The sequence below is a fragment of the Polistes dominula genome, unplaced genomic scaffold (genome assembly GCF_049000335.1).
Source record: "Polistes dominula isolate Pdom_NZ unplaced genomic scaffold, Pdom_raw_medaka contig_19, whole genome shotgun sequence".
NCBI lineage: Eukaryota > Metazoa > Arthropoda > Insecta > Hymenoptera > Vespidae > Polistes > Polistes dominula.
In genome coordinates, this window is record NW_028301058.1 from 1,034,868 (window position 1) to 1,050,309 (window position 15,442).

General features: G+C 26.7%; 2 protein-coding genes across 16 annotated transcripts in view; one reads left to right on the forward strand and one right to left on the reverse strand.

The window, feature by feature from the left end:
• The window catches only part of LOC107068855 (growth factor receptor-bound protein 14), a 364,319-nt gene that overhangs the window by 73,882 nt on the left and 274,995 nt on the right, over positions 1–15,442 (forward strand). The window contains exon 2 of one of the 12 annotated variants that reach the window (XM_089175888.1): positions 14,190–14,636. The exons of 9 other annotated variants lie outside the window; for them this stretch is intronic. In XM_089175888.1, the coding sequence (XP_089032014.1) occupies positions 14,528–14,636 (109 nt within the window). In that variant the 5' untranslated portion in view covers positions 14,190–14,527. Of the gene's footprint in view, positions 1–10,497; positions 10,775–13,267; positions 14,637–15,442 lie in introns of those variants that run through there. 2 more of the 12 variants (XM_015325672.2, XM_015325669.2) reach the window with 2 other exon arrangements.
• The window catches only part of LOC107068857 (uncharacterized), a 61,804-nt gene that overhangs the window by 13,641 nt on the left and 32,721 nt on the right, over positions 1–15,442 (reverse strand). The window lies entirely within an intron of this gene.

Genomic DNA, 15,442 nt, shown 5'->3' on the forward strand with positions numbered 1-15,442 from the left:
GTACGGTACAATGCGGTACTATGGCGCCACACGCATCAGTGGTTTCTCGTTGATTAATCATCGACTTCTACAGAAATTTTTATAATCTTCTTTTCCTAATACCATAAATTTTATTTTATATTCATGTTTGCAAATATGTGCCCATAATGATGAAAGTGGTCAAATTGTAAGTCAAAATTAAAAACAAAAAAGTGAGTTTATTAATTATTACGCATCACATTATTATAAACTAAATAAATTCAATGTAATTTTTACAATATTGTTAAAAATAAATCGTTAGATAATGTTTGTTTTTTTCAATCTTCTTAGTATATACAAATTACGTGTGTCACGTTGTTTGTCCGCAATGGACTCCTAAATTATTGAACCGATTTTAATCAAATTTTGCACAATGTGTGCAGTTTCATCCAACTTGAAAGATAGGATAGTTTATAATAAACACATGGAATATTACAACATATGAATGATTCTAAGAGTAAGATGGGTGGTGGTGGGTGGTGGTGGTGGTGGTCAGAGTGGGAAGGGGAAGGTTTAGAAATGGAAATTTAACGCTAGGCATTCATATAGTGAAAATTAAACTATTATTCCTATTGGTCGTCGTCATCGGAGAATTCAATGTGAATTAATCATACGAGTTGTAATTTGATTCTCGCTTTTGTTACATCAATGCAAAGACGAAGATAGAAAAAAAAGAAGAAGAAGAAGAAAATGAAGAAGAAACATACCTCAGCATTGACTATAGTATAAAATTCTATAAATATTGTTAATTGAATCTTAAATATTAATTATTTCAGTATTATTATAATCATGATTCATTTAAATATTCTATTCCATCGTAATATTATTGTAAAGTTGATTATTATTCATTAATTATAATTTTAAACAATTCATTATATTATTTATAAAGAAAATGTAAATGTTATTATTACAATAAGATTATTAAAGTAAATAATAAAATAATATAATGATTAATTAAAATAATTACAAAATAATTATCATCGTTAATTAGAATTACAACAAAATTTATAATTACAATACAATTTCAATTCTACGAACTTTGAACTCGTGTGATTAGCAAAAAAAATTAAAAAGAAATAAAAAAAATAATAATATAATAATTATTAAAATAATTCAAATATCTTTAATTAGAATTACATCACACAAACACAAACACCCACAATTTATAATTATAATTAAAATTCTACGAACTTTGAACTCGTGTGATTAGCAAAAAAAATTAAAAGAAATAAAAAAAATAATAATAAATTAAACAAATAGATAATTATTAAAAAAAAATAAAAAAAAAATAATATAATAATTATTAAAATAATTCAAATATCTTTAATTAGAATTACATCATACACACGACGGACACACACGCACACAAATACAATTTATAATTACAATTAAAATTCTACGAACTTCGATCTCTCATGATTAAAACAAATAAAAAAGATAAATAAATAAAAAAACAGTTGTAAATATCGATTGGTATTGTTATGATACATTCTTTTCATAGAATATAGAATGGGGGAGGGGATGGGCTTGACTCGCGTACTTTAAAGTACTCGAATTTTCACCCTTATGAATCAACGTACCGATCATCACACAGAGAGAAGAGAGAGACCCCCCCCACCCCTCCTTCATCAGGGGTAGGAGAACATCGGTGTGTGGGATAGAGGAATTGTAAGGGTTGCTTGAAGATGGTTTCGTTCGAAAACGGTGGTCGCGTTTCAAAGTACTCGAAAACGTACCGGACCTTGCTCAACCAACCTCGAGTTGCGTAGCAAACCCCTTACTAAGAACTTTGCTAGATTCACGAGGGTGAATATGCGCCAACGAGTGACTGAGGGGTAGGCTAAATAATTGCAGTTGTGCTTTGCTGTGTGAGTAATGTCTCTCTACCATCACCACCCCCTAATCCCCTTTCCCTCTTCTTTTCTCAACCAACCAACCAACCAACCAACCAAACTCTTTAAATATCCCTCTATGTACTTTTTCCTATACACTTTATTCTATTCTTTTGTATATGTCATGTGTGTATGTAAAGGTGTATGTAAAGGTGTATGTGTGTATTCTTCCTAGTATATGTCTGTCATTATCTTTCTTTGTTCTATCTTTTTTTTTTTCTTTCTATGTATGTGATTGAATTTACATGAATGTGTACGTGTGGTATGTGTGGAAGAAATAATGACGATGAGAGATTTGTGTAGTTTGAACACCATAGATTGCAAATTTCAAAATTCTTTTTTTTTTTTTTAATTTTATTTTTATTAAATTATTGTAAATATATTATTAATTATTTTATCAAAATAATTAGTATAAAAAAAAATTAATTGAACCTTTTTTTTAACGGTGATTTGCAATATTTAGGGAGAGAGGGGGTGGTGGGTAAGTTTTGAAGTATTGGAAGAGTTTTACAAAAAAAAAAAAAAATAAATAAGATAATAATTAAAGGATTATTATCTTAGGAGGAGGATTATTTGCAAGTTAGTTTCTTGAATGCATTTGTAATCTTCGATTTTAATACTCACCCCCACATCACCTGTGATATTATTTCTTGTTCACGTGGATGGGAGTTTTTAAGGGTGGTGTAATATACAACAGCTGCACGCACGCGTACAAAACCAGATACGCAGTTGTTGGAAAACGTGATCGTTCATGTATGGAATTGCGTATATAATATTTTATACGAGGACAATAGACACCATAGAAAATAGAAATTAACAATTTTTTTTTATAATAGTATAAGAAAAAAATAATAAATTTAATATATTAATACAATATATTAAAATAAAATATAATAATATATATTAAAATAAATAAATATATTATAATTATTACTAAAATAATACTAAAATAATACTAAAATAATACTAAATAATATACTAATAATAGATTAATAATAAATAATAGATTAATTACTAAAATAATTACTAATATAATATATATATTAATTACTAAAATAAAAATACAAATTATTAATTATATTATACATATAGATAAATTATAAACAAACAAAAATATAAGAATGAGGGTAGTAAGTAAAAGAAAATTAAAAAAAAAAACAATTGATAGAATTTATTCATTTATATGCGTCGTTTAATTCATTCTCACAGATTATTTTAATTGGACGCATATATACGCCTATAGAATATTCAAATGATTTTTAAAAACGAAATTGTAATAATCATTTGTAATAAACAAAAACTATTTCGGATACAAATGAATAGAAGGTGAAGAAAAATTTGAAGACATTTTCTATGTCTACCTGAACGTATATATTCAACATGGCGACCCCTTTTGGAATATAGGGGTTTAACGAATAATTCGGATAAAGTCGGTTGCTCGGCGTGTTGTCCGGGCAACGTTCCCGACCGGTCGATGCCTCCTCCTTCTTCTCCACCTCCTCCTCCTCCTCCTCCTACTCCTCCTCCTCTTCCTATTCCTCTTGTTATCATTCTGTCTCACTTTTGCTGCACCCTCTTCTGTATTTTCTATCTCTTTCTTATCACTATCTTTCTATTTATTTATCTATACCCATCTCTATTTTCTATTTTCTATTTTCTATTTCACTTCTACTCCCTCTTCTGTTTTATAACCTCATCTTTGTCATAGTATCCACCATTTTGGGGGATGTTTTTTTTAGTTCTTGTTTATCTCACTTTTCTATCAGTTTCGTTTCATCACCATTTTATTACAACCAGGATACCAGAAATTGCATGTGAAAATATTTTGCTGCATGTGAAAGATTTTGGTTCATGATTTTTTACAAACTTCTACTGGAATTTGTTTTTTATTATTATTTAAACATGAAATAAGCAAATCTGGGTTAGAGGGTTGCGCACATATGCGTGTTCACGCACACACATTAAAACAAATGTACACTAACGACTAATTTTTACCTGTTCATTACGAGAACAAATATTTACGGGTAATATATTAACAGCTAAGGGTTTTTTTTTGTAAATTATATATATGTAACCTACTATTCTATATATATATGTGTGCTAATAAGAAGCTTGTTAGTTATTGTGACACATGTTAAATGTCATATCGACCATATAGAAATAGAATGACAGAAATGAGAATGAGAATGAGAATGAGAAAGAGAAAGAGAAATAGGACGATGGTCTCTCGTATTCCTTTAAGTTCTTAAAATAACCAACCAATCGTATGAGTTTCAAATAGGACAACGACCGATCGATGAAACGCACACTAAATGAATCGTTCCATTTATCCCTGAACCATTTCAATAATACAAACAACATTATTATCAAGACCTATATTATTTTTTACACACATTTAATGTTTATAATATTTAAATGTTAAATAATATATAATATAAAAAAAAACATAATCTTGTGATAATAATGAATAAAAACCGAAGTAAACGATCGATATTATTTCAATCAAAGGACTATGAACTTTTAGAACCAATTTGAACAAAATTTATAAATAATGACTAACATACATATATATATATATATATAAATGCATATGAATAATTTTTTTACCACCCAGTATACATAAATACCGGTAGTAGTATAGAATGGTCGATAACGGAGCGATCGAGCCGCGAAAAGTCCAAAATGGCGGTCGTCTCTTCGGGTTCTCGGGCAGGCTCGGTAAGAAGAGAAGGATGTGAGAGAAAGAGAGACACACACACACACAGAGAGGGAGAGAGAGAGAGGAATAGAAGAGAAGGAGTCGATCAGAGGAAGAAGAAGCTTTACCTAGTAGAAGGAAGTGTGTATGTATGTGTCAGTATAATAATAGCACACTCTATACCACTTCCATATAATATGCATTTGTAGTGGTAAATGGTGGGTTGCATTCTCAATTGCAGCACCCGTAGTACTACTACTACTACTACTACTATTACTAGTAGTAGTCAATCAGTAAACTAGTAGTAGTCAGACTGTGTATAATTGAAGTGTAGAATACCAGGAGCAGCAACTATTGCAATAGTAGTAGTAGTAGTGTGTAGTAATATCAATAGTAATAGTAGTAGTAGTAGTAGTAGTACCGGTCAGACGTACAAACGTGAACGTGAACGTTTCGAACACGTTGCATTGTTATTACTCTGTCTCTCTCTCTCTCTCTCTCTCTCTTTCATCTTCGTAGTAGCAGCAGCACCAACAGTAGAAGCAAAACCAGCAGAACCAACCAGCAAGTAGAGAAACCCACCCCACTCAATCTCACCCCAACCCACCCCACCCCACCTCAACTCACCTCACCCATTCTGCTCGTATACGTTCATATATAGAACGTAGGAGTAAAATAAGGATAGGAGGGGAAGAGGGAGGATTACTAGAAGCAGTAGTAGTAGTAGTAGTAGTGGTTGTGGTTGTGGAATTGCAGGGAGAGGAAGGTGGGAGGGTGTGGGAGGAAGAAACGAGCTGTGGGACTATCGATCGGTAGACATACCCTTTCTCTTTCTCTTTCTATCCTTATACGTTTGTATACTATACTCGTTTACTATCCTTCTTTCACTCATACACAGACATACACACACACATACATACATATATATATATATATATGTCTGACCCTTTCTTTCTCTTTCTCTGTTACTCTTCTTCTTTCATTCTTAATTCGCACACGCGTTTCATGACGATGCAGTGTTTCTCTCTCTCTCTCTTTCTCTCTCTTTCTCATTCCCTTCAACCCACCTCACCTTCCTATCTACCTTTAAGCCCCCTTTTTTCCATTCCACTCGTTCTTTCTCTGTCTGACTGCCTGTCCTTGTTTGGTTTCCTTTTTCTACCTCGTTCCGGACAGTTATCGAGCTACTACGACGGTGCACCCACGTGGCGCAGGCGTGGGTTTGTTGTCTCTCCGTCACCCTAACACACTCCTTTCCCTTATACATTTTTTTTTCTTTTTAATTATTTTAATTCTTTACTTGTTTCTTTTATTCTTATTTATACTCATAAGGAGTCCCTTCAATCCCGTTTTTCTACAATTTAACCACCCATCCAACCATCCGTGACGTTCATCGAACCGATTATTCCATTCTACCTTTCTCTTTCTCTCACACACACTCATTCTCTTCGTTTAGATTTTTTTTGTTTTATTTCGATTAAATGACATGACTGATGTGTGATGTATGATTTGTAGTAATGGGGGTGGGTAAGTCTAAGGGGTAGAAAAGTTTGCATGCTTTTTTTACATTTATTTTCAATCTTTCCTTCTTCTCATTTCTTCAACTATTTTTTCCTCCCCCTATTCCCCTCTTCCCATCGTCCTTTTTGAACTCTATCTCTGTCTCCTTCTCTCTCAGGGGGTTTCAAGAATCGATCGATACTCCACCCAACCTCCTCCCACCTCACCCCACCTCGTCCGGGAAAACTGGCGTCTAATGTGACGTCACGTTACGTCATCGTTCACCGAGCTATCAACGTAAAACCCCCTCCCTCCCTCTCCCTCTCTCTCTCTCTATCTCTCTCTTTTAAGCGTATGCGTACTCGAAAGGGAGAGAGTGAGAGAGAGAGGGTTGAAAGGGAGAGGGAAATAGTATTCTCGAGTACGCGCGTACTCGCGCCCTTTTCAGGTTACTCCAATGCAATACTCTACCATTTTGCGCATGCCCAACTAAAAACGATGTACGAGCCACCTGTCTTCTCGATGAAAGCTTTCTCCCCTCACCTACCCCCTTAACCTACCCCTATTTTACTCTATCTATATAGATCCCTTCCTGTTGTCTTTCTCCTTCATTCTAAATGTCGCAAATTCAACGAACAACTCAAACGAAGAGCACTAGGAGGGGGGGGTGGTGGTGTAGAGAAGTAGGAGGGGGTACAGTAGTAGAAGAGGGGAGGAGAAAGAGGATTCTGATTGGTCGAGCCTCCCAAAGCTTACAGCAAAGATGAAAGATAGTGGTGTGTGCTTTCTCGTGTAGAGGGTTGCGTCAGGGTAATGGACAGGACCTACCACACGATATTGTCGATTGGCCTATCCTCTACCTATCTCTTTCTCTCTCTCTCTCTCTCTCTCTTTCTCTTTAAAGTCTCTTCATACCTTTCTCTACCTTCATTCTCCCTTTACTTCCTTCATTTTACCTCATTCCGATTCGATGTCGTCATCGTGGTAATGGTGGTGGGGGGTGACATCGTTACCGACACGTTTACACATGGGTTTCCTATTTCACATCTCCTTACTTTTATTAATTATTATTATTATTATTATGATGTGTAGTTTTTTTTTTAATTTTTTTTTTTTTTTTACATCAATCTTTCTTACTTTTTCAATTTTTTTTTATTTTTGTATTTGAGATTTTGTTTTTGTTTATTGAATTGATTTATTTCTTCTGGTGTATATATAGAAGTTGTTTTGGGTAGGAGGCGGGAAATTCAATTTGAATCTAACATAAAAATTTTCTAAAGCAAAGATTTATATTTTAATTCAATTATAAAACTTGTTGATAGTATAAAGAAAATGATTGTTAAATAAATGTTATTACAAACAACAAAATATGAAATAATATAACTGTATAATTATAATTGTATAATCGATCATTTTATTTGTATAAACAGTAGTCAAATTATGGAAATGAAATTCTACGAATTTGAATTTGAATTTTACAACTAACACACACACACACGTGTTTAATTATTATTATAAAAAAAAAACAATTATTAAAAACAAACAAATATTAAAAACAAAAAATACTAAAACATTTATAAATTACAATATATTTAATTAAATTAATTAAATAAATATGTGTATATATTTTTATAATATATATATATATATTTAGATTATTTTTAATAAATAAATTCAACTTTCGTATATACGATTTTTTTTTAGATATATTAAATTAAATAATAAATAAATAAATAAATATACTATTACATAATATAATTATTACATATAATTATTTATTAAAATATGTAATAATTTAACTGTATAATTGTTTAATTGTATAATAATCAATGTATATATATATATACACATTTGATTGATGATTATATTCATAAAACATATATATATATATATATATATATATATATATATATATATATATATATATATATATATATATATATATATAAACACGAATAGAATGACAAAAATAATAATGTTTCCTTATTAGTACTAGTAATAGTAATAATAGTACTAGTATTAGTATGAAAACACACAGAAAGGGATCGAACGTCGTCCTCGTGGCCTCGAAGGGATCGAAGCGATGCTAAGGAAAGGAAAGGAAGAAGAAAGGTATGAAGAGAAAGAGGAAGGAAGGAAGGTTCTCTGAGGAGAGGGAAGTTGTGAGTTAGTAGTAGTAGTAAGGGGTGATGAAGGGGGGTGAGGAAGGAGGTTAGAGAGGAGGAGGAGGTGGAGGAGGAGGAGGAGAATCGTTCGCGAGACGCGCCACGGATGCCTCGCCGTTGAGAATTCCAAAAGGGTGGGGCGAGACTGAGCGCTTTTATGCGCCTATAATATATATATATTATATATACATACACATACACGTCAATGTATTTGCAAATATCGCGAATGTTCGTCTGGGTCTGGTTCACATAGATTCAAAAACATATACTTGTGAATGTAATGTATTATTTGTGTGTCTGGTGTTTCTATATGTGTGTATAATGTTCACACAGATTCAAAACATATATACATGTGAATGTAATATTCGTGTGTGTCTGACATTTGTGTTTGTGTATAGTGTACTTAGTCTCTTTAAGGTTTCTATGATATGTGTGTGTGTGTGTGTTACCTATACTTGTATATATATATATAAAGACGTGTTATATATGTGTCTTTATGTATGTGTGTGTATTTGTGTGTATAATCTGTCCTTTTCTTTCCCTTTCTCATTTTCCCCTGCATACTCTTCTTCTAACATACGTAGTTTCTATGTGTTTATGTATACGTGTGTGTGTGTGTGTTTATGGTGGAAAGTGAGCGAGATGAGGAGGTCGTATATGTGTGTGTGCATGTCTGTGTATGAGTGTGTACGAGGCGGGAACAACCGTTCCTTCTTCTCCGTAGTATGATGCGAGATGCCACGCGAGCGTCACGTTACGCGCCGACTCTCTGCCCTTTTGCATAGTATTTTTGTTTTTTAATACTTCTTTTTATACTTCATCATCATCATAATCATCATCATCATCATCATCTTCTTCTTCTTCTTCTTATTCTACGTTTATTTCGTTCACTTCGTCTTAGTGTTGGGGTTAGTGTTGGGGTTAGTGTTGGGGTTAGTTTTAGTTCTCGTGTGCTTGTGTTGTTCTTTGTGGTATTTAAATTTAGTGAACGAAAATCAACAGTTTAACATTTTTCTTTATTTTTTTTTGTTTATCAAGAGACACATGTGTGTGTGTGTGTGTGTGTGTGTGTGTATTTATTTATTTTTTTTATTATTTTTATTTGTTTTTATTATTTAAGTTTGTAATTCGTATTTTTAGTTAATAGTTTGTTGTTTTAGTCTTATTATTTATTTATTTTGTAGCACGTGTTATTTGTAAAAAGTGAATATATATACATATATATATTATAATAATAATAATAATATATAATTTTGTTTTTAAATGTAATTTTTGGAAGAAGAAAAAATATAAAAAAGATTTTTTTTTTTAAATATCAAAAATATATTTGAAGTGCAATTCTATAAGAAATTCTATATATATATATATATATATATATATTTCTTATAGAATTATATTCTATTCAATTTAATTATTAATATATTTCTTATAAAATTATATTATTTATATTTCAATATAAAATTGCATATATATATATATATATATATATATATATATATATATATATATATATATATATATATATATATATATGTTTCATTGTATATGTATATATGTTTTATCTACGTACTATATTACTACTACGTGTTGTGTATCTTCTTTACCATTGCATGTTATACCTGTTCGTTTCACCTGTATAACATCACGAATATTTACATTCCGTCTGCAAGATACCCAACCACCACCACCACCACCAACCAACCACCATCACCCAACACCACTACCACCATCAATACCATTATCATAACCATCATTGGGTGATCAAGCACGAAAGTTCAATCTCCCTTATTCTTATACTTAATATTATTTTATTTTATTCTTATTTTTTTTTTTTCATTTTATTTTATTTTATTCATTTTCATTGTTTACATTTGTTTATTTGTTTCTTTGTTATTTATCACTTAAAAATATTTTTCCATTAGAAATACATAAGGATGCAAGTGTAATAATAAACAACGAATAAAATGTCATCGAAATTTGCATTCGGTGAGGGAATAGAATAAATTCTGGAGGAATAAAATAATTTCTAGGGAAATAATATAATATCTAGGGGAATTATAAGTTCCGAAATTGTTTCCTTTTTTTTTTCAATTTTTCCTATGGTGTTTCACAAGTGACTCTACGTGCTGGTTTTTGTTCTTTCTGTGTACGTGTACGTGTTAGGTGCACATGTTAGGTGCACATGTTAGGTGTACGTGTTAGGTGTACATGTTGGGTGCACATGTTAAGGTGTACATGTTAAGGTGTACATGTTAAAAAGTGTATATGTGTATTATGTGGTTTATGTGTATGTGTAGTATGTACAAATAATATTCGTACGTGCGTATAAAAAGGTTATAGTGTGAAGTTTTGGTGAAAAATGTTGTTGAAAATGATAAGAAAAGTTTTCACGTTGAAATTACGACCATTACCAAGGATGTTTTCACGAAATATATTAGGTGTTCTACTTGAAGACGATTCAACGACATCTTATTCCTCTTCGTGATCTTTTACTACTTCCGGTATGTTTCCCATACCTTTCCCTTATTGTACATTTTTTTCTTTGATGGGTATTTACTAACACCATACGACCATTTATTTCATCATTTTAATTCATTCAATTTCATGATTATTATACAAATGTTGTTTTATTTCACATTTCCTTATTTGTTTAATCAATTTGTTTTTATTATTTATATTTTATGATTTGTGATTTATTATAAAACACCACGTTTATTGTGTGGAATATATTTTTATATGATATGTTCATTTAACATTAATTATTTAATTAAATATTTAAAAAAAATATATATAATAATATATATTATATATATAATAATAATATAATTATATATATATATTATTTAAATATTTTATTAAATTAAATTTAATTTTATTAATACAATATTTAATTAAAATATAATATAATATAATATTTATATAATTAATATAATAAAATACAATATTTAATTTTATTTAAATGTTATATTAATAAAAGAAATTTATATTAATATTTAAATTATAATTTAAAAATTAAATTAAATTTTATTTAAATATTATATTAAAAAAATTAAATTAATGAATAATAAGTTAATAAAATTGAAATAAATTAAATTAAATTTACTTTTATTAATACAATATTTAATTAAAATATAATATAATATAATATTTATATAATTAATATAATAAAATACAATATTTAATTTAATTTAAATGTTATATTAATAAAATAAATTTATATTATTATTTAAATTATAATTTAAAAATTAAATTTAATTTTATTTAAATATTATATTAAAAAAATTAAATTAATGAATAATAAGTTAATATAATTGAAATAAATATAAATTAAATTTAATTTTATTTAAATATTATATTAATAAACGTATTTAATTATTATTATAAATATATTATTGTTAAATGTTTCTTTTAATAACATTTATTAAAATATTCTTTTTTTTAATATAGTAATAAATAAATTGGAATTTATTTAATTGTATAAATAATTTATTATACGTAAATTCGTTTAAATATTTTCCAAATTTCTGTTAAATATTAAAACTTTGTTATAAATTATTGTTTGTTTTATTGTTTTTTTTTTTTTTTTTTTTTTTTGTAAATATGATCAATGGTATGCAATGAAACGCTTATTCGTAATAAAGTGTTTTTTTTTTTTTTTAATTTTTTTCTGAGAATGCTTACGTATAATAAAAAATATTTCTACCAATGCTTGCTTTGCACATTTCCCCATAAAAACGATTCCATTGAATTTAAAAAAAAAAATAATATTTACAGGTCATATGAATACTAATATCGTTAAATAAAACGTTTTATAATAAGAAATTAATTTCCATGAAAAAGCAAAAAAAAATAAAAGCATAAACAGAAGAAAAAAATCGTCACGGATCTTTTTTTCTTTGTTTTTTTTTTACATTTTATTTAAACTAAACTTTCACATCTCACGAGACTCGATTCAATTTCACGGTTGTCAACAAGAAAACGAATTAACAACGATGACGCGTTTAGAAACTTATCGAATAAAGTCTTTTATATATATATATATATATATATATATATATATATAAAATACATAAATAATACATAAATAAATAAATAAATCATATACATATAATGTGAATACATTTCGTTATATTATTTCTTAGAAATTAACGATGTTATAAAACGTTTATGGGGTGGTTGTTCATTAACTTGATCAATTATTTTTTACAGTATTAACGTTGCATTTATTCAACTGATATGTGAGTTTGCATTTATTCTAAATGCATTTATCCTAAATGCATTTATTTTAAATGCATTTATTCCAAATGCATTTATTCTAAATGCATTTATTTTGAATGCATTTCTTTTGATTTACTATCAACAAATTATTCTATAATTTCATACAATCTCTACGATATATATACATTTATATATTAAATAAATTATACTATTAAATAATATAATACATATATATATTTTTAAAATAGGGAATTGTATTAATTAATTTACTATATTATAAATATATATATATATATATATATATAAATAATATAAATTATATTATTTTATGTAATATAACATATAAATGTTATATATATTTTTATATAATTATTTGATATTATATAAATATAATATAATTATATTATAATTATATTTAATATAAATTATATATTTTATTAAATTAATTAAATAAATATATATTATATATTTTAATTATATATATATTATAATATATATATATATATATATATATATATATATATATATATATATTTTTTTTTTTTTAATTTGATTATTATTCTGATTAATTTTCTTCTCCTTCAACGAATACCATTATTTCATAATTAATTATCAAATTTATTTATTTATTATTAAATATATGTTTCATATTTATATTTTATATTCATATTATTATTTATTTATTTATTTATTATTAAATATATGTTTTATTTTTACTTCATTTTTACTTTCATTTTTACTTTACTTTACTTAGGTTTTTTTTTTTTAATCATCTATTTCCACTTGTTGTAATTTTTCACGTTATTGCTTCCATTTTTGCAATCTACTTATACACACACACATATACGTACATACCATACATACACACATATCAAAATCATGCAACATACGTATATACATATTTATTCATTTATAAACACACAAAACATCACACGTGCGAGTATATAGATAAATATAGATAAATTGAAAAGTAAATATACGATTATCAAAACACTAATCATTTAATCTATTTCGTATATCATAGATAAGTTATCACAAGATTTATATTTTAAATCTAATATTATACGTGTGTGTGTGTGTGTGTGAGTGTGTGTTGCGTGTAAATAAAAAAATGAGTATGATGAATGAAAGAAGAAAAAAAAAAAACAAGAATGATAGTAAGAAAGAAAGAGAGGAGGCATTGGGAGGAACGGGGGGGGGGTGATGAAGAAAAACAAATATTCGTGTGTTACGTTTGATTAGATTCGCACATTTTGCGTGAATAATAAAAATATGAGAGAATGAGAAAGAGAGAGAGAGAGAGAGAGAGAGAGAAAGAGAGAGAGAAAGAGAAATATAATCTATCATAAAAATTTGAAATATTTTGAAGTATTTGATGAATTAAAAAATTCATTTTGAAATATATGAATAAATATTATTCCAAGATTTTTTTCTTTTTTTTTTGACAATAAATTGGCGATAACGTTATCCACTATAAAAAGCACGAAATTGAAAAATATTTTTTATTATTTCTTATAACAACGTTTTTGGTAAAAAAAGAAGAAAAGAATAATAAAAAAAAAAAAAAAAACAAACAAAAAATGGAAACAAAGAAAGAAAGAAAGAAAGAGAAAGAGATATATAAAATTAAAAAAAAAAAAAGAATTAAATGAAATTCATGGAAGTATTATTTGTCCCATTTTATTTTTATTTTCACAGTATCTCTTGGACACGTTAAACCGTTTCGTGATTACAACCTCGTGTTAAACAAGGATTTATATAAATAAATATAAAAAAAAAAAAAAGAAGAAAAGAAAAGATTCAAAAAACAATAATAATTTATTAAAATTACAATCAAATTTTGTTTAAATAAAATAAAATAAAATAAAATATACATAAAAGAATAATTGTTCATATTGCGGTTTTGGAAATATTTGTGCTTTGATTTGTTTCTCTACCGTTCAGTTCAAATTATATTTCAATTGATAGATCGATTTTTTCAGATTGTTATTCTTTTGTTTATTATTTAATCCGTGAAAGAGGATATATTTATTTCTATGAGAATTTCTCCTACGAAGAATATTAATAAACATTTCTACAATATGGATTACCGTCTCTTGTCTGATACCGAGAACGACAATACCAACAATTATTCTACACATCACCGTGAGTATTTATTATTTTTCAACGGTTTAACAATAATTGATTTTTTTTTTTATTTCAAAAATAATAACAAATAAACAATATATTTTCTTTTGAAAAAAAAAAATTTTATAAAAAATATTTTTTTATAAAATTATTTACAATTATTTTCAATCATTCACAAAGATCGGAGAAATTAAAATGAAATATTTTTATACTATCAATAATAATTATTTTTATAATTATTAAAATATTAGAAAAAAATATTTTTTTATAAAATTATTTAAAATTATTTTTATAATTATTAAAATATTATAAAAAATATTTTATTATAAAATTATTAAAAGTTATTTTCAATCATTCACAAATATATGAGAAATTAAAATGAAATATTTTTATAATAATATAATTATTTTTATAATTATTAAAATATTATAAAAAAATATTTTTTTATAAAATTATTTAAAATTATTTTTATAATTATTAAAATATTAGAAAAAATATTTTTTTATAAAATTATTTACAATTATTTTCATTCATACACAAAGATCGGTGAAATTAAAATGAAATATTTTTATACTATCAATAATAATTATTTTTATAATTATTAAAATATTATAAAAAATATTTTTTATAAAATTATTAAAAATTATTTTCAATCATTCACAAAGATCAGATAAATTAAAATGAAATATTTTTATACTATTAATAATAATTATTTTTATAATTGTTTAATCAATTCTAAGTATTCTAACGTTATTAATTAATTACAAAATAATGTTTAAAAAAAAAAGTAATATATTTTTTTTATAGGTGCAAGTATAATTCTA